We start from the raw sequence: 25,737 nt of genomic DNA on the forward strand, positions 1-25,737 counted from the left end.
TTTTTTCCTTCTTTATTATGCATTTTCGGCCGGTGCGACCTATACTCCGGGGCGACTTATAATCCGAAAAATACGGTACTAGTCATCTGGACCCTATGGGCCCTTCAAATTGTAGGTGAAGTTATACGTTGAAGCTAGGGGTGTAACGGTATTGAACCGTTTCGGTAAGGGGGGTTTCGGTTCGGTGCGGAGGAATACCGAACGAGTTCAACACGTACATATGAAGTAGCCGCCTATGCTAAAGTCTTAACAAGCTGCTCCGCTCCGTTCTGCCTCTGTCTGTACACAGCACCCTGCATTGTCCCGCCCACACAACCATCTGATTGGTTACATACAAAGCCAATCAGCTTAGCAGATAGGTCTTTAGCATTGGAGAAACTCATTCTCCCCAAATTATATTCCAAGTCAAATACTTTCTAAACATCACTATGAGCCCGTTGACCTTCTAGAAACTGCAGCTCAGCTCACTCGCAGTCCTGGCTTTAGGTGAAGGCTAGTTAGCTTTTAGCGAAACGTTAACTCATTTTGCGGTGCGTGTGTTACGGACAGTGTTGATTGAGGTGTGTTGAAGCAGCAAAAAAGGACATTCTATTAAATGAAGAGTTTCTGTCTCTGATGGTGTATAAAATAATTTAAGTGCATCATAAAGCCTACGTAAACTCCATGGTGGTCAGGGATGAATTTTCAGCTATAGTTACATGAATCATTAGTAATGTTGCAGCCTAGTTTTGAATGGCAGGGTCCCTGCTATCACATGTTGATAAAAATATAACATTTACATAATAAAAATCAACTACAGGCTTCCCCAAATGCTGTAATAAATTAAGCATGATGAGTTGACTTGAAACTGTTTAATGTTGCACTTTTTATATGTAGAAGAAAAGTTGTGTCATTTTATTTAATCCAAGCAACAACTTGAGGCAGTTTAATGCTGATTAACGCGGGCAGAATTATTATAGTGCTCCCAATGTTAAAAGGAGCAAGACATTGTTTACAAATTTGGTAAATATACACCCCAAAAATGTATATTTTGTTGTTTTCTTACTGTACCGAAAATGAACCGAACCGTGACCTCTAAACCGAGGTACGTACCGAACTGAAATTTTTGTGTACCGTTACACCCCTAGTTGAAGCTTTGTAATTTTGCATTCTAGGTAAGAAAATGCAATTATTTTATATGCGTGTATGATTCTTTTAGAAGGGATTAACCTGCGGATGTCCGGTGATGTTCCCGGAGACTGCATAAAGGTCTTCCCCTACTGCTTGCGACCGGCATTTTTTAATCATCATAAATAAAAGACTAAGACTTGAGACTGAACTCTTTACTACATGTAACTATCGTGTGTGCGAATGTGCTTCAAAAGCGCCGCCTTGTTGTTATAACCTTTCTTGCATATGGAGCAAGTGAAAGAGCTCTCCCCCGTATGAGTCCTCATGTGTGATGTCAATGTCCCCCCACGGGTGAAGGTTTTTCCGCAAAACAAACAACTAAACGGCTTCTCCCCCGTGTGCATTCTTTTGTGTCGGTCCAAACTCGACTTTTGTGTGAATTTTCGGCCGCATTCCATGCAGCCGAATGGCCTGGCTCCGGTGTGACACGACATATGCCTCTGCAAAATGTTGTTGTATTTGAATATTTTGCCGCACTCGGGGCACTCGTAACATTTCGCCGGATGGCGAGAGCTGCGAGGAGGTACGGGATCCACGTGCTTCTGCGAGTCTGACGCTGGCTTAGGTTTGATGAAAAAGTTTCTGCTGTTATTCAAGACTTCCGTCATTAAATGATGAAAAACCGCAGGTGGACTATTGTTGGGTGCTTTTAGAATGCCGGTTGTATCCGAGTGAAAAATCGCACCGGGGCCTCTGCGGTCCTCTCCATAAAGTTTGCCTTCAAATGGCTCTCCTGGGCTGGAGACTGACGAGGCGGTTTCTCTGTGCTCAAAACTCTGCCTTTGCTGTATGCTAGAGGACAGAGGTTTCTCTTTAGCGCCTTCATCGTTAACAGGAGCAGAGGGGAACAGGACGTTGGGGGTGCCAAACTCCTCTGGATTCACTATCGGACTCATCCAGATTTCTTCCGGTTCTTCTTTGATGTACGGAGGCACTGGACTCGCCTCGCGATGCACAGGAGAGACTTTCACTGTGGTCAGCATAGGCTGGATGTGCTGAACAGCATCTGAAATAGAAACACAAAGTAGTGCTCATAAAAACATTATTCAGACCCTATTACAAACTAACTTTGAACAAGGACCAACATGCTTTCTAATTGGTTTTGTTCATAGTAGGGCAGGGGTAGGGAACCTATGGCTCGGGAGCCAGATGTGGCTCTTTTGGTGACTGCATCTGGCTCTCGGATAAATCTGAGCTGACATTGCTTGACACGATAAGTAATGAATAATTCCACTTGTAATCACAGTGTTAAAAATAACGTTCAAAATATAAAACATGCTCATGCATTTGAATCCATCCATCCTTTTTCTACCGCACTTGTTCAAGAAGTTGCATTAAGGGTAAGAAGTTATTTATTATTTGTTAGCGTAGGACTTGCCCTCCTGGGGGTACTTCAGACTACAAAGCACCGACATGAGAGCCTGTTTCAGTCTCTCAGTTGCCTTCCAACAATTGTCTTTTTCTCTTTCGTTCTCGCTCGCGTTCTGGCTCCAGCCCCAACCCCGTCTCTACTCCTGGCTGCTACTTATAAACAGAGCGACAGGTGATTAGATAACAAGGTCAAGCTGGGCAATTTACGCACCTGTCGCTGATTTCGAGGCTAATCCTGGCAACACCCCGCTTTGCTGCAGGCCCGCAGGCCACACCCCCTCCACAGTTAGCTTCAGAATAACAATGTTATTACGAAGAATACGAGACTTATTATACTCTAGAAATGTTGATTTTAATTAAAAATGCACACGTTTAGTTGTTTTCAGTGTTAAAAAATATTATATGGCTCTTAGAGAAATACATTTTAAAATATTTCGCTTCTTGGCTCTCTCAGCCAAAAAGGTTCCCGACCCCTGCAGTAGGGTTTTACGGTATACCGGTACTGGTATAGTATTGCGGTACTAATGATTCAAAACGGTACTATACTCTGTTTGAAAAGTACCGGCTCCCGGGCATGACGGTGCGTCGTCAGGTCATGACATTGCTGGTTTTACAAGCAGAGGAGCATGTTCGGCAGCGCACAATCACAGAGTACTTACAAGCAGGCACAGTGTGCGGACAGAAAAGGGAGAACGGACACATTTTGGCTTAAAAACTCAAGATAAAGGTGAAGCTATAACACTATGGGTGTAACCATACCAACTTTATTTATAAAGCCCTTTAAAAACAACCACAGTTGAAGAACAAAGGGCTGTACCACACAAGGAAATAAAGGCAAAGTACAGACAAAAAAAAATAAATAAAATTTAAAACAGAAGTAAAAAACACATTGAAATAGCAAATACAAATTACCCTAAGAACAATTTGTTAGATAAAAAGCAGTTAAAAAGTTAAAAACAGTTAAAAAAGTCCAAAGTTAAAAACAGTTTAAAGTCTCATGCTGGGTTAAAAGCCAGTGAATAAAAGTGGGTTTTAAGAAGGGTCTTAAAAATAGCCAAAAAAGGGGCCTGTCTCACATGGAGAGGGAGATCATTCCGTAACGGTACATGTATTTATATTGAACCATTTCGGTACGGGAGTTTCGGTTCGGTTCAGAGTAGTACCGAACGAGTTTCCACATGGACATATTAGGTAGCGCACCGCACGTTGTGTAAACAATGCAGAGCGAGGCACAACACACGGCAGGCTAGCAGCGACCGGGCTAGGACAACATGCAAAAGCCAGAGCTGGAAGAGCCTCCTGCCTCGTTAACATCTCCCCTTTGGCTTTGCGGTGCGATAACACAATGGAGGACGGATGTTTGCCGACATTGTTCAGCAGCCGTAGGGTATGCTTCTGCCAACACGTCAAACATGCTAACCCCTTTGAAGAGTCAACACCCCCAAGTCAACCTCGCTTTAAGGAAGAGAAAGAGGAGCGTGGTGCAAACACCACATTCAAGCAGCCTCTCCTTGGCCAGCCAGGCAGGGCCAAAGCAATAACAAATGTTTTTATAGCAGCACATGATAGACCTTCCATCCATTTATTTTCTACCGCTTGTCCCGTCCGGGGTCGCTGTATTGCATTAAAACTAGATTTTGACCCACTTCTATGGTGGAAGAACAATAAGCCCATACATATTCTCTTACTACCAAGTTAGCCAGGCTGGGGGGGGGAGAAAAGTTAATCTGAGGCTGAGGTGACTTGAAACTGTTAAATGTTGCACTTTTTATATGTAGAAGAAAAGTTTTATCATTTTATTTCTTCTGAGCAACAACTGGAGGCAGTTCAGTGTTGATTAACATGGACCCCGACTTAAACAAGTTGAAAAACGTATTGGGGTGTTACCATTTAGTTGTCAATTGTACTGAAATATGTACTGTACTGTGCAATCTACTAATAAAAGTCTCAATCAATCAATCAAAAAAAAAAGCACTTTATATGTAGAAAGGTTTTGTTAAGAAACCATTCTGAGCCTTATCTTGTTGACCACATTAACCTTGGCAATGGACCCTGTGTGTATATATGTATGTTATGCCATTGTTTACAAATTTGGTAAATACATAACCTAAAAATGTATATTTGTTGTTTTCTTACTGTACCAAATATGAACCGAACCGTGACCTCTAAACCGAGGTATGTACCGAACCGAAATTTTTGTGTACCGTTACACCTGAAACGTCCACAGGAAGAGGTGCTTTAAAGGCCTACTGAAATGAGATTTTCTTATTCAAATAGGGATAGCAGGTAATTTCCATGTGTCATACTTAATCATTTCGCAATATTGTCATATTTTTGCTGAAAGGATTTAGTAGAGAACATCAACGATTAAGTTTGCAACTTTTGGTCGCTAATAAAAAAGCCTTGCCTGTACCGGAAGTAGCAGACGATGTGCGCGTGACGTCACGGGTTGTAGGACTCCTCACATTGTTCACAATCATAGCCAGCAGCAGCTAGAGCTATTAGGACCAAGAAAGCGACAATTTCCCCATTAATTTAAGCGAGGATGAAAGATTCGTGGATGAAGAAATTTAGAGTGAAGGACTACAAAAAAAAAAAATCTGATATTATTAGACACATTTACTAGGATAATTCTGGAAAATCCCTTATCTGCCTATTGTGTTGCTAGGGTTTTAGTGAGATTAAATAGTACCTGAAAGTCGGAGCGGTGTGGCCAGAGTCTGAGGGAAGTCTCGCAGCTGCAGCAGGACGGAAACTCCGCTGAGGTCTCCGGTAAGAGCCGACTTATTACCACAATTTTCTCACCGAAAACTGCCGGTTGACATGTCGTCGGAATCCGTGTCCGCTTGACCGCTCTGATCCATAGTAAAGATTAACCCTGAGGAATTTTAAACAAGGAAACACGGGCTGTGTTTGTGTGGCTAAAGGCTAAAAGCTTCCCACTTCCATCTTTCTACTTTGACTTCTCCATTATTAATTGAACCAATTGCAAAAGATTCAGCAACACAGATGTCCAGAATACTGTAATCGCATAATTACACAGTACTCTGGACATCTGTGTTGCTGAATCTTTTGCAATTTGTTCAATTAATAATGGAGAAGTCAAAGTAGAAAGATGGAGGTGGGAAGCTTTTAGCTTTTTGCCACACAAACACAGCCGGTGTTTCCTTGTTTAAAATTCCCGAAGGTCAAGCTTTACTATGGAACAGAGCGGTCAAGCGAACATGGTTCCCGACCACATGTCAACCGGCAGGTTTCGGTGAGAAAATTGTGCTAATAAGTTGGCTCTTACCGTAGTTATGAGCGGAGTTTGCGTCCTCCTACAGCTGCGGACTATTACCTCCTCCCACCGGAGACCCTGGTGGTCAACACACCCGTGGCCACACCCCTCCGACTTTCAGGTACTATATAATTTCACTAAAACACTAGTAACACAATAAGCAGGTAAGGGATTTTCCAGAATTATCCTAGTAAATGTGTCTAATAACACCTGAATTGCTCTCACTCCCCTCGCCTTTTTTTTTTGTTTTAACTTTTTTTTCTCTAGTCCTTCACTCTCAATATCCTCATCCAAGAATCTTTCATCCTCGCTCAAATTAATGGGGAAATCATCGCTTTCTCGGTCCGAATCGCTCTAGCTGCTGGTGGCTATGATTATAAACAATGTTCAGATGTGAGGAGCTCTACAACCCGTGACGTCACACGCACATCGTCTGCTACTTCCGGTAAAGGCAAGGCTTTTTTATTAGCGACCAAAAGTTGCGAACTTTATCGTCGATGTTCTCTACTAAATCCTTTCAGCAAAAATATGGCAATATCGCGAAATTATCAAGAACTACACAGAATGGACCTGCTATCCCCGTTTAAAGGCCTACTGAAATTAGATTTTCTTATTTAAACGGGGATAGCAGGTCCATTCTGTGTCATTCTTGATAATTTCGCGATATTGCCATATTTTTGCTGAAATAATCGTCCTGTTTTAGTGAGATTATATAGTCATACCTGAAAGTCGGAGGAGTGTGGCCACGCGTGTGGTGACCGCCAGTGTTTCTGAGGGAAGCCACGTTTCTCGACAGGCTGAGCTTTTTACCCCCCTCCTCCACGGTGGAAGCATCTCACGTTCGGGAGCGGCCCGTCGGAGGAGGCAAGAGAGTCCGCAGCTGCCTCTTTGACAGGTGCACGAGGAACGACGCAAGCTCCGCTCAAGTCTACTACGGTAAGAGCCGACTTATTACCACAGTTTTCTCACCAAAACCTGCCGGTTGACGTGTGGTAGAGAACCATGTTCGCTTGACCGCTCTGTTCCATAGTAAAGCTTCACCTTCGGGAATGTAAACAAGGACACACCGGCTGTGTTTGTGTTGCTAAAGGCAGCCGCAATACACCGCTTCCCACCTACATCTTTCTTCTTTGACGTCTCCATTATTAATTGAACAAATTGCAAAAGATTCAGCAACACAGATGTCCAGAATACTGTGTGTAATTATGCGATTAATATAGGTGGGATTGGGCTGGAACGAAATGTCCGCTACTATCCGTGATGTCATGCACACGCGTCATCATTCCGCAACGTTTTCAAAAGGATACTTCGCAGGAAATTAAAAATTGCAATTTAGTAAACCAAAAATGTTCTATTGGCATGTGTTGCAATGTTAATATTTCATCATTGATATATAAACTATTAGACTGCGTGGTCGGTAGCAGTGGGTTTCGGTAGGGCTTTAAAGACCTCAACGTCTGCAGTCCCCTCCAAGGTTTCTCATTGTCATCCCATTAGGTTGAGTTTTTCCTTGCCCTGACGTGGGATCCGATCCGTGAATGTCGTTGTGACATTTGAGACACTCGTGATTTAGGGTTATATAAATAATCTTTGATCGATTGATTTAATTTAACCTTGTCTCTGATTGAAGACAGGAAAAAACAGTCAATAGTAAAAGAAAATGCTAGAAAGAAGACAGAAGTTTACCGCAGTTGTTGGGCTGACGAGCTCCCAGCAGCTCCTCCTTGTACTCCGCCATTGTTTTCTCAAACATCCCCATTATTTCCTCCACGGCCACAGTCAGTCTGTCGCTGACAAATGACCTGAAAACTAGAAGGGAAGACATGTTAATGCGAACTTCAACACAACAAGTCGATGGCTTCCACAAGCTTCTCGGATTTTTTCTTTTCTTTTTATAGGCTTCCGCTTTCTTCTTCTTCCTCTTCTTTTGGGCTGACTGGCATGCCGCCTCTTACTGGATGGAAGCGGAATAACAACAACATATTAGGAATTATTTATCGAAACTACAAAAAGATGTATTGTTTACATGTATTTCTACTTAGGCCTGTGTAAAGTATTTGGTATAAGTGTGTGACATTATTACTTTGATAATACTTAAAAAAAAACAATATTGAGAAAAAGTCAAACGGTAAGACGCAGTACTCTGCTGCACCAGCAGAAGGCGCATGTGAGTCACTGTTTATCCCCCCAGTTCCACTTGACATTTTGAACCATGCTACTTACTGTGTGTGAGCAGCATATGTTTGGGTGGCGAATACTGGTATCAATTCGATACCAAGTAAGTACAGGTACGATACCAGAGTCAATTTCAGGGAATTCCTTGAAAACGAGATGCTGCATCTCGAGGGGCTATCCTTAATAAATTGAATTAGAACTTTAACCCAGTGGTTAAAGTTCTTAGAGTAAAAAAATAATTAAATAAATAAAACAATGAAATAAAAAAAATAAAAAATAAAAAATAAATAAAAAATATATATATACCTGTATATATATATATATATATATATATATATATATATATATATATATATATATATATATATGTATATATATATATATATATACCTGTATATATATATATATATATATATATATATATATATGTATATATATATATATATATATATATATATATATATATATATATATATATATATATATACAGGTATATATATATAAAATATAAACATATATATATCTATATACATAGATATATATATATACATACATACAGTTGCGGGTTGTGGGGGGATGCTGAAACCTATCTCAGCTGCATTTGGGCGGAAGGCGGGGTACACAAGTCGCAACCTCATAACAGACATATACATATATAATATATATATATATATATATACATGTATATACACATATATATATATTAAAGAAAAAAAATATATATATACATATTTATATATATGTATATATAGCACAGGCCATACCTACTATGCCCTTATATACACCTATATATATATATATATATATATATATATATATACATACATACACAGAAATATTCATATATATACATATATGTACACACACACACATATATATACCTGTATATATATATATATATATATATATATACATTTATACTAGTATATATACATTTATAAATATATATAATGCATATATACATACACACATATATATACACACGCACACACAAATGCAAGCACACACACACATACATATATATTAATAAATTTATTATTTATGTTAAAATATAATTATTTGACAGTTCTAATATAAATGTAAGATTTAAAATACCCTCCCTAAAAAAACCAACCCACGGCTAACAACAAAAATTAAGATCATGCTAAAAAAAAAAGGCAAATATAACTATGACTCATTATTATTGTCATCAATATTTCATGGATGGATCCTCCCATTTTCTCTAAATCAATATGCCTATGAGGTTAAACAGAAGCCGACGTGACGTGTCCTTGAAACGTAGACAAAATGATCATGTATTCCAGCTTCTTCCTCCTCCATGCATGGACTTCACTCCACCTTAGTTTTTTTTTTTTCTTTTGTCTGCCAGTCTCCATGTTGGCTCCGCAGCTCAGGGAGGGGCGGCAAGCAAGTCCTGCGTCTCAGTCGCTGGCTCCCATGAAAAGGAGGATTGAGCAGCACTGTGACGTCTCCCCCATGCTTCCATTCATTCTTGTCCCCCCCCCACCCTCCCCTCCCCTGCACTTGGTCTGTGACTGACGGTGGCGGTGGGTGGTCATGTGATGCTTTAATACCCTGGGATTTTCTGCTGGGCATGCTCCGTTTCGCCTCCGTCCCGACCTGTCTGAGCAGTGCTCGCCTGTTATTTGCCAATGCAGCCATACCTTACTGGTGGCTCCATTGTTAGGCGGTCACATGGATCTAACCCGACCATGCCTGGGTTCCGCGTTAGACCTCTGCTCTGGGATGGAATAAACATGCATTGAAAAGGACGCGGTATCATTTTGTGCAGGTGGATGCATGGTAAGTGGCTTCTGTGCGTGAATGGGTGTATCGGATGCATGGTGGTTGGGCACAAAAGAAAACATGGTGGATTCAGTTCACCAAATTTGAATTCTGTTTGACTTAATTTGGCAAAAGCAGTAAGCGTACTGGCCCTATGTCATTCCTCCACGGTGTCTATAAACAAAATGAAAAGCAAGATGAAGCCCCCATGTCTTGGCCTGATAATGGCCAGGGCTCAGCGTCACCATGGTTACCGGATGGAGCAAAAGAAATGGTGTAATAGGTTGTAGACACTGCACTGGTTGCAGGTTCGATTCCCGCTTGTGCCATCCTAGTCACTGCCGTTGTGTCCTTGGGCAAGACACTTTACCCACCTGCTCCCAGTGCCACCCACACTGGTTTAAATGTAACTTAGATATTGGGTTTCACTATGTAAAGCGCTTTGAGTCACTTGAGAAAAGCGCTATATAAATATACTTCACTTCACTTGTTAGATGTAAATACAAACGGAATACAATGATTTGCAAATCCTTTGTGAAGTGAAGTGAATTATATTTATATAGAGCTTTTCTCTAGTGCAGGGGCCGGGAACCTTTTTGGCTGAGAGAGCCAAGAAGCCAAATATTTTAAAATGTATATCCCTAAGAGCCATATAATATATTTTTTTTAACGCTGAACACAACTAAACGCGTGCATTTTTAAGTAAGACCAACATTTCCAGAGTATAATAGGTCTCTTAGTCTTTGTAATAACATTGTTATTCTGAAGCTAACTGTGGAGGGGGCATGGCCTGCGGGCCTGCAGCAAAGCAGGATGTTGCCAACACCGGCCTCGAAATCAGCGACAGGTGCGTAGATTGGCCCACCTGGGCCTTGTTATCTAATCACCTGTCGCTCTGTTATTAGCAGCAGCCAGGAGGAGAGACAGGGCTGGGGCTGGAGCCAGAGGGCGAATGAGGATGAAAGAGAAAAAGACAATTGCTGGAAAGCAACTGAGAGACTAATTGAAAAAACAACAACAGTATTTTAACCCTAAAACAGGCTCTCATGTCGGTGCTTGGTGGTCTGAAGAACCCCCAGGAGGGCGAGCCCAACACTAACCAATAATAAATAAATTACTTCTTACCATTAACGCAACCTCTTGAACATACAATTGCATGAGAATGTTTTATATTTTGAACGTTATTTTTAACACTATGATTACAAGTGGAATTAAAGCTGCAAGCAGCGTTGGTCGGGTCCGCCTTTGGCCGCTGCCAAGTCCTGGTCTAAGTCAGACCAACATAGAGGTTTTTATTTCATGTCTCTACGACATTTCTAACAGAAGTTACATGCAGTTTTGTCTGGGTTTTTTCCTAGCGGGCGCTAGAGCGCAATTTAAATTTTTAGGGTTTGTTTTTTTATTAGATGGCAATTTTCACCAGTCCTTATGTGTGTGTAAAATTTGGTGAGTTTTAAAGCATGGTAAGGGGGTGAAATTACAGATCGGCGTTTCTGGATGTTGTTGATAAATGGCTTTCGCTTTGTATAGTAGAGCTTTAACTTGCACTTTGAAGCATTTTAAAGGGGTCAAATTACAGCTCAAAGAGGCAAAAATGACATTTTTTAGGTAACTTTGCGCAGGGGTTCTTTGAACGCGCGTAAAATCAAAACTGGAGCAGTAATCAAAACTCTGTTCTATACTTTTAATCAAAAGGGTTCAATCTCTCTCCTGTGCGAGTTTGAAGCCGAAACGACAAACGCGCTCAGAGGAGATAACTTTTGAAAAAAAGTGACGGGTGTTTACAAAACTTTTATTTTGAAGGGGTAATTTTTAACTTCCTGTTGATTTTTGCTGAAGGATGTCAATTATTAAAATGTAGGTCTGAGTGAGACCTACATAGAAGTTTTTGTTGCATGTCTTTCCAGCATTCTTACCGGAAGTGTACAAGCAGTTTTGTCTGTGTTTTCTTTCTCAGTTTTGTCTGTGTTTTCTTTCTAGAAGCAGTATTTTCCGTGTTTATTCAAAAATTGCGCAAGAGCGCAATTTTGAGTTTTTTTTTTTTTCATTGGATCGCAATTTCTGCCAGTCCTGATTTGTGTGCCAAGTTTGGTGAGTTTTGAAGCATTTTTAGGGGGTCAAATTACAGCTGAAAGTGGCAAGAAATGCATTTTTTTGCGAAAATGTTGTTTTGAAGGGGTTTTTGCCAACTTCCTGTTGATTTTAGGTATATACGTTTCTAATGGGGAATCTAGGTCTAAGTCAGTCCTACATAGAGGATTTTGTTTCATGTCTCTATGTCATTCCTAACGGAAATTACAAGCAGTTTGTTTTTCTTTCCTTCCTAGGGGGCGCTGGCGCGCAATTTTGATTTTTCTGGTTTGGCTGCCTAATATGTTGGGAAGACATGCCAGACCGACGTGTGTGTTAAATAGGTGCGCATAGGTGCGGAAGAAAGAAAGAATAATAAAACGTTACAGTTTCAATAGGGTCCTTGGCCCATTGCAAAGGACTCCTTTGGAGTCCTTTGCAATGGGCCTGCAGACCCTAATTATTCATTACTTATCGTGTTAAGCAATGTCAGCTCAGATTTATCCGAGAGCCAGATGCAGTTTTCAAAAGAGCCACATCTGGCTCTAGAGCCATAGGTTCCCTACCCCTGCTCTAGTGACTCAAAGCGCTTTACATAGTGAAACCCAATATCTAAATTACATTTAAACCAGTGTGGGCGGCCCTGGGAGCAGGTGGGGTAAAGTGTCTTGCCCAAGGACACAACGGCAGTGACTAGGATGGCGGAAGCGGGAATCGAACCTGCAACCCGAAAAGTTGCAGGCACGGCCACTCTACCAACCGAGCTATACCGCCCCACAGCTAAGGTTAGATTTCTTTTAGAGCTAATGGTTCGGAGGGGAAGAGGCGAGGTTCAGGATATAAACAAGGCATTAGGTTTAAAACTGAAACATTTAAAAGGAGAAAAATAAAAACCCACCCCCAAAGAAGTATTTTGTACTTTCCCTCCACTTTAATGTCTTTAATGTCCTCTGTGTTCTTTGATGTTTGATGTTTCCCTCTTACACACATGGAAGAGGGATGTGTACTATGGCTATGAGTTGTTGTTTTTTTTTTCCCTTGGCCTCAGTCTGCACCCCCACTCCAGGGCCTAGGCTAAGACCGACTTTTTAATTTTATTTTAATCTTCAATTTTTTTCTCCCATCCTCCCACCCCCCTTGTTTACCTGTATGTCATCTTTTTTGTAAGGGGCGCTGGAAGCCGGCAGACCCGTCAGCGATCCTGTTCTGTCTCCCTGTAATGTTTGTCTGATCTTGAATGGGATTGTGCTGAAAATTGTAATTTTCCTGAAGGAACTCTCCTGACGGAATAAATAAAGTACTATCTAATCTAATCTAATCTAATCTAAAAAGATAAAAAAAATAAAAGATACCTCTGACTGCGAGCCAAGAAAGTCAACACTGGCTGATATTCAAAGGCTTTCTTTTCTAATAAACTCTCTAAAACGACAATGTTGAAATTAAACATAGAGGACAACTGATATAGTCCACAGTTCCAGATCTGTGGTGTCTTCAGCTCGGTCCTGGACTTAAACCTTCTTGAGGGAGATTATTGCTTCTTCGTTCAAAGCCTTAAGCACAGTGACATTGAATTCCACTCCAGTAGCTATTTTTTTCCTCAATTTCTTTGCCCAAATCGCCGCTTGGAAGTCCAAGCCATCAGTCAAACACACTACCATGTATTCGTCCCTTTTTTTAAATTGGGGACTTCCATGTTATGCGTTGATGGACAAATGTCTTCATACTTCTTGCCGGTAAAAAGATCAATTCCGACGAGATGTACCTTTGCATGCCCATGCTTGGCAGTTTTGGAAGTGGACAGTTCCACTATCTTGCAAGGACGAACTTTAAGCATGACATTGCCGTTCTTCCTCAGGGCGGAACATTGCATTGGGAAAGTTGCGGCGGCCCCAGAATCCGTACTTTCAAAATGTATGTGCTTGAGTTGTACAGGAGCCCCAGGAAAAAAAACAAAAAGTTGAATGCACTACAAAGACAACATATTCGATGTTCAAACTCATAAACTTTATTTTCTTTTTAGAAATAATAAGTAACTTCGAATTTCATGGCTGCAACACGTGCCAAACAGGGGCGGTTCTAGGCATGCTTATATGAGGGGGGCAGTCAGAAATGTGAAGGGGGCATCTTTTTTTTTTTATGCTTATAGTAACGATGCTTTCTTCATTGAAATGGGTCTTTAGCTATGTGTCCAACCCCAACCTGGAGTAGTGGATTGCACTTTGTCAGGCCTCTACCTTCAGACCTGTCCAACTTGGGTGTCCCACCTGAAAACTAGGCTCCTGCTGGTATAGCTCTTACGGTCACTGAGGCACGCAAACCCCCTGACCACAATAAGGTGGCAATCCCTCAGGAGGGGAAACTGAAAAATAAAAATAAATGAATAAAATAAAATAAAACATCCTTCATCCAGATTTTATCAACCAACAACATAACATTTATCCTAACTGGTTGGCCTAACTCTCAAATCAATTTTGACCCAAAGTCGGACTTCACACACTACAGTCAATATTTACAAAACTGAAAGGTAGTCGGATGAATAATGATAAAAAAAGAATCTCAAACTAATTTATAAAACAAAACATGGGCACTCATCTGGGCACAAAATTCATTCACTCCAACGTGTGTGTGTTGCCCACTTGCTTGTAAATTGATGAAAACGGCGGTGTTTTTGTTTTTAGGTGTCTTGGTCTAATCAAATGAAACTTATAATTTGTTTATTACAAAATGTAGATTGAAACATTAAAGGTCGACTATGTAGAATTACAAGAAAAACAACAGAAAAAGAATTGCAGCAGTCGATTGCCAGACCGTTGCTAAGTAAAACGGGCCGTTGCTAGGGACTCCGCTCTGAACAGAGGACAGCAGAGGAGAACTGCTAAGCAGGATATATACCTTATGTTTCATTTTTACCATCATTAACAGCATCATAAATGACTTGTAGCTTGTTACAGGGACAGTGGAGGCTGCTCAGAGCCTCCGCTGTCACTGCTCTCAAGTTGTAAAAAAAAAAAAAAAAAGGAACTCCGTAGAAACGAAAGTCCGCGACGATAAACGTGTTTATGACAGATAAGACTACACAAATACACCCATCCTAACAAGTATATCATACATGTAGACAACTTTTCCTTTTCTTTTACTTTCATACTGCAACAGTGATTGGATGTTTACTGAGGGCTGAGGGGTGTGTGCGGGTGTGTGTCTGCTGCGCAGCCTGTGGAATGTGGAATACACGCACAGCAGAGGGAGGGATGAGAGCCGACACTACTATATCGTGTGTGTCCCTTTTTCGGCTGATTTTTCCGCTAGTGCAGATCATTTTGTCAACTTGTAATGTAGTAATTTTGTGACTTTATTCAAATTTGCTTTCTCAAATTTTGATTTGAGGGGGCAAGACATTTATTTAAGGGGGCTCTGCCCCCTCTTGCCCCTGCGTAGAGCCGGCCATGGTGCCAAAGTAGTTGGGAAAGGGCATGTTCACCACTGTGTTACATCACCTTTTCTTTTAACAACACTTAATAAACGTTTGGGAACTGAGGAAACTAATTGTTGGAGCTTTGAAAGTGGAATTCTTTCCCATTCTTGCTTTATGTAGAGCATGGGTGTCAAACTCTGGCCCGCCGTGTAATTTAATTTGGCCCTTAAGGCAATATCAAATTAACATTACAGCTAGTCCGAAGTTATTACACAGCAGCGGTGCCGCTGTAACACCGCTATTTCTCACACTTGCCAATCCTCCCGAAGTTCAGTGCCCCTCCCGAAAATCTCCCGGAGCATTTATTCTCCCGATATCCACCCGGACAACAATATTGAGGGCGTGCCTTAAAGGCACTGCCTTTAGCATTCTTTACAACCTGTCGTCACGTCCGCATTTCCTCCATACAAACAGCGTGCAGGCCCACTCGCATAATATATGCGGCTTATACACACACACATAAGTGAATGCACGACATACTTGGTCAACAGCCATACAGGTCACACTGAGGGTGGCCGTATAAACAACTTTTACACTGTTACAAATATGCGCCACACTGTGAACTCACACCAAACAAGAATGACAAACACATTTCCGGAGAACATCTGCACTGTAACATAACATAAACACAACAGAACAAATACCCAGAACCCTTTGCAGCATTAACTCTTTCGGGACGCTACAATATATTTTGATATTTACCTCAGAAGGCTGCAAATAGAAAATATGCATTAAATTTGTATTTAAATTTTATTTGATATGCCATTGATATCTCAGCTACAATCGGGCGGAAGGCGGGGTACACCCTGGACAAGTCGCCACCTCATCGCAGGGCCAACACAGATAGACAGACAACATTCACACTCACATTCACACACTAGGGCCAATTTACTGGCGCCCCCTGGGAATAAGCGGTAGGAAATGGATGGATGCCATTGATATTTTTTTATTATTATTATTATTATTTGAAACTCGTTTTTGCATGTCACTATAAAGTTATATAAGCCTTGCTTGTTCAATGTTCAATGCAAAACTTGTTTGGGTCCCTATTAAAAGGTTAATTTCTTCAACCTTGCCCCACGGCTTTGTTCAGTTTTAAATTTTGGCCCACTCTGTATTTGAGTTTGACACCTCTGATGTAGAGCTTCAGTCGTTCAACAGTCCGGGGTCTGCGCTGTCGTATTTTACGCTTCATAATGCGCCACACATTTTCAAAGGGAGACAGGTTTGGACTGCAGGCGGGCCAGGAAAGTACCCGCACTCTTTTACTACGAAGCCACGCTGTTGTAACACGTGGCTTGGCATTGTCTTGCTGAAATAAGCAGGGGCGTCCATGATAACGTTGCTCGGATGACAACATATGTTGCTCTAAAACCTGTATGTACCTTTCAGCATTAATGGTGCCTTCACGGATGTGTAAGTTACCCATGACTTAGGCACTAATACACCCCCATACCATCACAGTTGCTGGCTTTTGAACTTTGTGCATATAACAATCCGGATGGTTATTTTCCTCTTTGATCCGGAGGACACCACGTCCACAGTTTTATCTATCCATCTATCTATCTATCTATCTATCTATCTATCTATCTATCTATCTATCTATCTATCTATCTATCCATAGGTGTATCTATCCATTCATCTATAGGTGTATCTATCTATCTATCTATCTATCTGTCTATCTATCTATCTATCCATCTATAGGTCTATCTATCTATCTATCTATCCATCTATCCATCCATCTATAGGTCTATCTATTGATCTATCCATCCATCCATCTATAGGTCTATCTATCTATCTATCTATCTATCTATCTATCTATCTATCTATCCATCCATCTATAGGTCTATCTATCTATCTATCTATCTATCTATCTATCTATCTATCCATAGGTGTATCTATCTATCTATCTATCTATCTATCTATCATGCATAGATGCAAATGATTTGGGTGATGCAACTTTCAGAAAATGTCCCAAATGGAGTAAGGAACAAGTTATTACATTTTACGTTATGAAGTTGACCTTTTGTGTGTGTGAGTGTCTGCTAGCGGCTCCGCCTCCACCCACAGAGACAAAGCAAGCGGGTGACTGACAATTGGGTCCACGCTGTTGATTTCATTCTGTTGTGGATAAAAAAATGCACCCATGTACTGAGACTGATCCATTGGATTAATTACCTCCGCCAGGTGGTAATGTATTCTCAAGGTTTTGTCTGTCTGGCCGTCTGGGCTCAAGGACAAGGAATAACTAAACAGGCTACAACATAGAAGGATTGATTGATTGATTGATTGATTGATTGATTGAAACTTGTATTAGTAGATTGCACAGTTCAGTACATATTCCGTACAATTGACCACTAAATGGTAACACCTGAATACGTTATTTCAACTGGATACAAATAAAGCATAGCTAGCCGCTAAGCTAACCCAGCAGGCACCGATATATTGATGCAGTGTTGATGTCCTTTACAACTGACTTCAAAACAACGTTACAAAATAGTTGTATTTGTGAATCGAGACATTGTTGATGTCCAACGTTGGATCGATGTCGATGGTCAGGAAAAAAAAACACATTTCATAGGTCAATCAACGTCACAACCTGACATTGATTAGACGTTGTCAAAAAGCATGTTTTCAACGTTATGTCAACGCCAAGAATTAATTCAAAAGGTTCTCAACGTTGCCGGGAAAGCTCTTGAATATAAACAGGGGCGAAGAAATCAACACAAATATCAACAATAATGATACCAAGTATACAGTAGTATCAGTAAATAGTTGATACAAGAGTGATTAGATTGATGTTTGTTTTAATCATCACAAAATAGTTTTTTTTTTGTTTCTGTCATCATTTAAAAACTCATTAAAAAACAAAACATAGTTATTGCTTTTGTTTAGTTATTTTGCACTAATGACCTTGTGGAAGTCTTCCGCTTCCGGTTTCTTCGGACCACCAAGAACTGACATGAGAGCTGGATCAGGTTCACAATGTACGTTTATTTTGCGATACATTATCTTGCTTTTTAGCAATTGTTTTGTGTATGTCTGTCGCTCTCTTGCTCTTGCTCCAACTCCCACTCCTCTCTCCTCCCCGGCTGCTGCCTTTTAACAGAGCGACAGGTGACTAGATAATCAGGTCCAGGTGGGACATCTATGCACCTGTCGCTGATTCCGAAGCCGGTTTTGGCACACCCTGTTTCGCTGCAGGTCTGCAGGCCACGCCACCCACCTACAATAATAATATTAATAATATAGGGACAGTGTGGCGCAGAGGGAGAGTGGCCGTGCGCAACCCGAGGGTCCCTGGTTCAATCCCCACCTAGTACCAACCTCGTCACGCTCGTTGTGTCCTGAGCAACACACTTCACCCTTGCTCCTGATGGGTGCTGGTTAGCGCCTTGCATGGCAGCTCCCTCCATCAGTGTGTGAATGTGTGTGTGAATGGGTAAATGTGGAAGTAGTGTCATAGCGCTTTGAGTACCTTGAAGGTAGAAAAGCGCTATGCAAGTAAATGTATTTATTTATTTATTTAATAATAATAATAATCCAGCCCTGCGATGAGGTGGCGACTTGTCCAGGGTGTACCCCGCCTTCCGACCGATTGTAGCTGAGATATGCGCCAGCGTCTCCAGCGACCCCAAAAGGGAATAAGCGGTAGAAAATGGATGGATGGATAATAATAATAATCCATCCATGCTTATTTCCAAAAGGGAATAAGCGGTAGAAAATGGATGGATGGATAATAATAATAATCCATCCATTCATCCATTTTCTACCGCTTATTCCCTTTGGGGTCGCTGGGGGAGCTGGTGCTTATCTCAGCTACAATTGGGAGGAAGGCGGCGTACACCCTGGACAAGTCGCCACCTGATCGCATGGCCAACACAGATAGACAGAACACATTCACACTCACATTCACACACTAGGGCCAATTTAGTGTTGCCAATCAATAATAATGATAATAATAATAATAACTGATATTGTTTTACTGCCATCCTGTGTTTTTGTTGGACTACAGTTGTGATCGAAAATGGAATCCCAGTGTTTTTCAACCTTCTTTGTAAGCAGTGGACATTTTATTTTTAGTCTATTTGCTCTGTCAGAGTTGCACAATTAAAAAAAATCCTGTCATGCAACACACAAATGTCCACTACAGGGGACACTGGTCCTCAGACGCAATTCTTTAAAGGCCTACTGAAATGAGATTTTCTTATTTAAACGGGGATAGCAGGTCCATTCTATGTGTCATACTTGATCATTTCGTGATATTGCCATATTTTTGCTGAAAGGATTTAGTAGAGAACATCCACGATAAAGTTTGCCACTTTTGGTCGCTAATAAAAAAGCTTTGCCTTACTGGAAGTAGAAGACGATGTCCACGTGATGTCACAGGTTGTGGAGCTCCTCACATTGTTTATTGTGAAGACTCTTCTTCGGCATGGTAATGCCGGTGTAGTTTTCCCGTGGATGCGTCGAAGCAGAACACAGCAAAGGTAAGATATAAGGTATTTATTTAATAACAAAAGTCTATGAACAAAAATACTGGTGTAAAGAGAAAAAATAAACAAAAGACGCTAGCGTGAAAGCTAGGATAAAACAAGGAAAACTAAAACTTGGTACGAGGACACAAAAGAGTAAACAAAACATTTAGCATGAAAGCTAGACAATAAAGTGGCTTGGCGTGAGAGCTAGCGAGAAAATACATACGAATGATGAGAGTCGTCACTGATGCGCGTGGGCAAATTAGGATCCGAGAATGAGTGAACAGAAAAGGTGAGCTTAAATAGGAGGGTGATAATTATTAGCAGGTGTGCGGGGCGAGACTAGCAGGTGGACTGATGTGTAACCATAGTGATGGATAAAAACAGGAAATAAACGGGTCAGACAGAGAATGAAAAAACAAACACGTGAAGATCTGAGCAGCAGATCGCAACAGTATTCCCCCCCAACAAAAGACAGATACCAGATGTCTTAAAAAACAAACAAAAACTTGAACCCCCTCCCCAAAACCAGAAAGTTCACAAACGAAGGGAGGGCGGAGGGAGTCCACGGTGGAGGGTCGCCAGATCGCATGTCCCCGAATCCACCGAGGACACATCATGTGGCGGCGGCGGGTGGAACGCTGCTGCCGAAAAAGTTTTGGCGGGCGACCTCGAAAAGGCCACATTAGTGGCCGCCTCGCAGGATGAGGTGCCCGGCGAGGCGGACGACCCGGGCACGGCCACATCCGTGGCCGACATGGAGGAGGGAGTATCTGGCGAGGAGGATGACCTCGCAGAGGCCACGCCCGTGGTCGACGTGGTGGACGACGCCTCAGCACCGAAATCCCAGCAGGCTTGGAAGCAGCAGACGAGGGTGCGGGGACTGCAGCCAAAGCAGGCCCGAGTGCAGCTGGCGAGGATGATGCGGGTGCTGCAGCCGAAGAAGGCGTCGGAGGCGGCCTGGGAGCCGCAGGAGTCGTCGGAGGCGGCCTGGGAGCCGCAGGAGTCGTCGGAGGCGGCCTGGGAGCCGCAGGAGTCGTCGGAGGCGGCCTGGGAGCCGCAGGAGTCGTCGGAGGCGGCCTGGGAGCCGCAGGAGTCGTCGGAGGCGGCCTGGGAGCCGCAGGAGTCGTCGGAGGCGGCCTGGGAGCCGCAGGAGTCGTCGGAGGTGCCGGTGTGGGCTCCAGCCCCGTCGTCGACGCCGGTGTGGGCTCCAGCCCCGTCGTCGACGCCGGTGTGGGCTCCAGCCCCGTCGTCGGCGCCGGTGTGGGCTCCAGCCCCGTCGTCGGCGCCGGTGTGGGCTCCAGCCCCGTCGTCGGCGCCGGTGTGGGCTCCAGCCCCGTCGTCGGCGGTGCTTGGCGGCGCGGAACTGGCACCGGTGCTTGGCGGCACGGAGCTGGCACCGGTACCTGTCGTGGTGCTGGTACCGGAGTGGGCTCCAGCCTTGGAGTTTGTGCTGGCGTGAGAACCAGTTTAGAGTCTGAAACTGGCGTGAGAACAAGGCTAGAAACATTTTCTGGCGTGAAAACCAGGTCAGAGTCATGTGCTGGTGTGAGAACCAGACTGGAAGCAGGTGTCGGCTTCAGCCGAGAAGCAGGTGTCGGCTTCAGCCGAGGAGCAGGTGTCGGCTTCAGCCGAGGAGCAGGTGTCGGCTTCAGCCGAGGAGCAGGTGTCGGCTTCAGCCGAGGAGCAGGTGTCGGCTTCAGCCGAGGAGCAGGTGTCGGCTTCAGCCGAGGAGCAGGAGTCGGCTTCAGCCGAGGAGCAGGAGTCGGCTTCAGCCGAGGAGCAGGAGTCGGCTTCAGCCGAGGAGCAGGAGTCGGCTTCAGCCGAGGAGCAGGCACAGGGGTCTGCCGAGGAGAACTAGGGGACTGGCTGTGAGCAGGACTAGGACTATGATGAGTGATAAGACAAACACTAGGACTCGGGCAAGGACTTGAGAGAGGACCAGGACTTACAATCACACTAGTGCTTTGAGAAGGGCTTGGGCAACGACCAGGACTTACAATCATACCAGGGCTTGGGCAAGAACTAGGACAAACGGTCAAACTAGGGCTTGGGCAAGGACTGGGACTAACAATCAAACTGGTGCTCGGGCAAGGACTAGGACAAAGACTAGGACTTACAGTAACACTGGGGCTCGGACAAGAACTTGGGTAAGGACTAGGGTTCGGACTAAGACCACGAGGGGAATCAGTACTAATATTACAAAGGCAAGAAACAAGACTCGGGACCGGACTCGGAACAGGACTCGGACTACGGATCAGTCTACGAGTGGAACTAGGACTACGACGACTACGAGAAAGACTAGGACTACAACTAGAATCAGAACGGAAACTCGGACCAGGACTTGGACTACGACTCAGTCTACAAGTCGGTCTACGAGTAGGACTAGAGCATGGGCTACGAAGAAGGCTGGGACTCGAACTCTGAGAGAGACTGTGACTAAAACTAGAGCTAGGGCACGGACGGAACACAGGTGGAGGAGGTCTAAGAGGGCGTGACTTGACCGGGGAGAACACCGGTGGAGGAGGTCTAGGAGGCCGTAGTGGCTTAACAGGTTTAACAGGGGTGAACACCGGTGGTGGAGGTCTAGGAGGCTTAGTAGTAATACTGGCCCTCCCCTCGAGACCCGGATTCCAGACGGGGTCCCGTTGGATAGAGGCTGACCGTAAGGGCGGGCGGTGGGAGGTTTGGAGGAGGGCAGACTCCACCCCATTAGTCTGTATGAGGAGAGGATTGTTCTGAGCAGCAAGAAATTTCTCCTCCAGCTCCAGTTCAATCAAAACTCTCCTGTACCACTCGTCCATCCAGGCAGGACTATATTTTTCTAGGTCAGTTTCAAAATCAGGTGACGTAGGGGTAGGACGTGAAATAGGCTGAGATGTGGGCGGGGCCAAAGTAATGGGAGGCTGATCTTGACAATTAACAATATACTGAGGGTGACTAGAATCAATATAAATGTCCTGATACTGTGTGAAAGTATTATTACTGTCCAAGTTTTTGGAAAATGGCTGAGATATATCGTCCACAATAAAAAAATCTTCTGAAAAAATGTCATCAACAGAGGCCGGTGTTGCGTCACCGGTGGGCGTTCCCCAAATGACGTCATCGCTTGTGTCAGAAAAAGTGTCATGGCAGCTTAAGGAATGATTTGAAAAAAAACAAGCAGGATTACCGGTAATGACGGGTGAATCCTGGACGGGGTGAAACTTGCTGTGTCCATGGGGAGGAATAAGTGGTGCTGGAACATTACTGCCGCGCGGGGGACCTCTCCACTGGACCCCCCGCTTCTTCGGGGCAGCGCGAACGGCTTCGGAGGAGACTTCAGGCCCACAGTCGAGTCTTTCCTGCTCCCAAGCCACGAGCTCCAACCACAACCCTAAGTCGAAGGGTTCCTCCCGTGGTTTCGACGCGGAAAAACAACTTGATGCTCGGATCCTACTGTGAAGACTCTTCTTCGGCATGGTAATGCCGGTGTAGTTTTCCCGTGGATGCGTCGAAGCAGAACACAGCAAAGGTAAGATATAAGGTATTTATTTAATAACAAAAGTCTATGAACAAAAATACTGGTGTAAAGAGAAAAAATAAACAAAAGACGCTAGCGTGAAAGCTAGGATAAAACAAGGAAAACTAAAACTTGGTACGAGGACACAAAAGAGTAAACAAAACATTTAGCATGAAAGCTAGACAATAAAGTGGCTTGGCGTGAGAGCTAGCGAGAAAATACATACGAATGATGAGAGTCGTCACTGATGCGCGTGGGCAAATTAGGATCCGAGAATGAGTGAACAGAAAAGGTGAGCTTAAATAGGAGGGTGATAATTATTAGCAGGTGTGCGGGGCGAGACTAGCAGGTGGACTGATGTGTAACCATAGTGATGGATAAAAACAGGAAATAAACGGGTCAGACAGAGAATGAAAAAACAAACACGTGAAGATCTGAGCAGCAGATCGCAACAGTTTATAGTCATAACCTCAAGCAGCAAGAGCTATTAGGACCGAGAAAGCGACGATTTCCCCATTAATTTGAGCGAGGATCAAAGATTCGCGGATGAGGAAAGTTAGAGTGAAGCACAAAAAAAAAAAAAAATGACGGCTCCGGGCGGCATCAGTGGGAGCGTTTCAGATGTAACTAGACACATTTATTAGGATAAGTCTGAAAAATCCCTTATTTGCTTATTGTGTTAATAGTGTTTTAGTGTAATTCTAAAGTCAAACCTGAAAGTCGGATGGCTGCGGTGAATGCCAGTGTCTCTGAGAGAAGCCGAGGAGCCAAGATCACAGCTTCCTTTTTAATAGAGAACATCCACAATAAAGTTCGAAACTTTTGGTCGCTAATAAAAAAGCCTTTCATTTACCGTCGGTTATTTGACTTATCAATTATCGACCCAGGCCTAGTCGACATATTTCATGGAATACTGGACACTATACAGTGTTGGCTTGATTATCATTGGGGTTACATTCCGTAGTAGGGGAATTTCCGGCGAAATACTGCCCATCTCTGCCCTTCGCAAGGGACCCTCTTCGAAACACGATCTTTCGAAATGATTGCTGCATAAAACACTGTACTTTGTGTGTGTGGTCCAATCCAACCGTGTTCTCTTGACCGTTCTGTTCCATAGTAAAGCTTCGCCGTCATCTTTCGGGAATGTAAACAATGAAACACCGGCTGTGTTTGTGTTGCTAAAGGCGGCCACCTACAGCTTTCTTCTTTGATGTCTCCATTATTCATTGAACAAATTGCAAAAGATTCAGCAACACAGATGACCAGAATACTGTCGAATTATGCGATGAAAACAGACGACTCATATGTTGCAATGTTAATATTTCATCACTGATATATAAACTATCAGATTGCGTGGTCGGTAGTAGTGGGTTTCAGTAGGCCTTTAAAGAAAATGACTTGTGTGGCTTCGGAGTTAATACAGTTTAAATACCAGAAGGGGGAAACGGGACAACCCCCTACTGTGTCTATAATTTGTCAACCCTGGAAGATGCCTCCGTCTTAAAGAAGACGTGCCCGAGTCGTCTTAGTCCAAGTTTAACCGTGAAAGCTGGATTTGAAGAAAACCCAACAAAGCCATTGGGCAGACGTCCAGCCAACGAATGTACACGCTATTCCTGTAATTTTGAACATCAATCAATCAATCAAAGTTTATTTGTATATCCCTTCATCACAAGTGCTTTAAAGGGCTTCACAAACCACAATGGCATCCAAGCTGGGAAAAACTCAACCCAAAAGGACAATGAGAAACCTTGGACGGGACCTTAGATGCAATGGATGCTGAGTGGGTAGGGTTTATAATGTGAGAGTCCAGTCCATCAGGAGACCAGCAGGGGGATCGTTTTGCATGTGCTGGCTGTCCAGCGTCGGGACCCGGGGGTGCATCGGTTGGGAACATCTCTTGATTGATTGATTGATTGAAACTTTTATTAGTAGATCGCACAGTTCAGTACATATTCCGTACAATTGACCACTAAATGGTAACACCCGAATAAGTTTTTCAACTTGTTTAAGTCGGGGTCCACGTTAATCAACCGTCTAAGCTCGGGATGGTCTCCTGCTGGCCTCACTATGGACTGGACTCTCACTATTATGTTAGATCCACTATGGACTGGACTCTCACTATTATGTTGGATCCACTATGGACTGGACTTTCACAATATTATGCTAGACCCACTTGACGTCCATTGCATCCGGTCTCCCCTAGATGGAGGGGGTTACCCACATCTGTGGTCCTCTCCAAGGTTTCTCATAGTCATTCTCATTGACATCCCACCGGGTTGTGAGTTTTTCCTTGCCCTTATGTGATATCTGAACCGAGGATGTCGTTGTGGCTTGTGCAGCCCTTTGAGACACCTGTGATTTAGGGCGACATGAATAAACATTGATTGGGGAAACGGATCTGTGATAACGGTCAAGACGTGGACTATGAGGT

General features: G+C 43.2%; 2 protein-coding genes and 1 pseudogene across 12 annotated transcripts in view; 1 reads left to right on the forward strand and 2 right to left on the reverse strand.

The window, feature by feature from the left end:
• The window catches only part of LOC133569968 (zinc finger protein 90 homolog), an 8,278-nt gene extending 510 nt beyond the window's left edge, over nucleotides 1-7,768 (reverse strand). The window contains exons 1-2 of the mRNA XM_061922532.1: nucleotides 7,508-7,768; nucleotides 1-2,176 (exon numbers count right to left, since the gene is read on the reverse strand). The exon at nucleotides 1-2,176 is cut by the window's left edge and continues 510 nt beyond it. Of these exons, the coding sequence (XP_061778516.1) occupies nucleotides 1,326-2,176; nucleotides 7,508-7,646 (990 nt within the window). The 5' untranslated portion in view covers nucleotides 7,647-7,768 and the 3' untranslated portion in view covers nucleotides 1-1,325. The remainder of the gene's footprint in view (nucleotides 2,177-7,507) is intronic.
• Nucleotides 7,769-9,600: 1,832 nt separating this feature from the next.
• plekha6 (pleckstrin homology domain containing, family A member 6) overlaps nucleotides 9,601-25,737 on the forward strand; it is a 249,741-nt gene continuing 233,604 nt past the window's right edge. For 5 of the 11 annotated variants that reach the window (XM_061922533.1, XM_061922535.1, XM_061922537.1 and 2 more), the window contains exon 1: nucleotides 22,913-23,315. In XM_061922533.1, the coding sequence (XP_061778517.1) occupies nucleotides 23,290-23,315 (26 nt within the window). In that variant the 5' untranslated portion in view covers nucleotides 22,913-23,289. Of the gene's footprint in view, nucleotides 9,800-22,911; nucleotides 23,316-25,737 lie in introns of those variants that run through there. The other 6 variants (XM_061922542.1, XM_061922540.1, XM_061922544.1 and 3 more) reach the window with 4 other exon arrangements.
• LOC133535709 (eukaryotic translation initiation factor 5A-1-like) lies at nucleotides 13,360-18,287 on the reverse strand (annotated as a pseudogene).

The sequence above is a fragment of the Nerophis ophidion genome, linkage group LG16 (genome assembly GCF_033978795.1).
Source record: "Nerophis ophidion isolate RoL-2023_Sa linkage group LG16, RoL_Noph_v1.0, whole genome shotgun sequence".
Classification (NCBI taxonomy): Eukaryota; Metazoa; Chordata; class Actinopteri; order Syngnathiformes; family Syngnathidae; genus Nerophis; species Nerophis ophidion.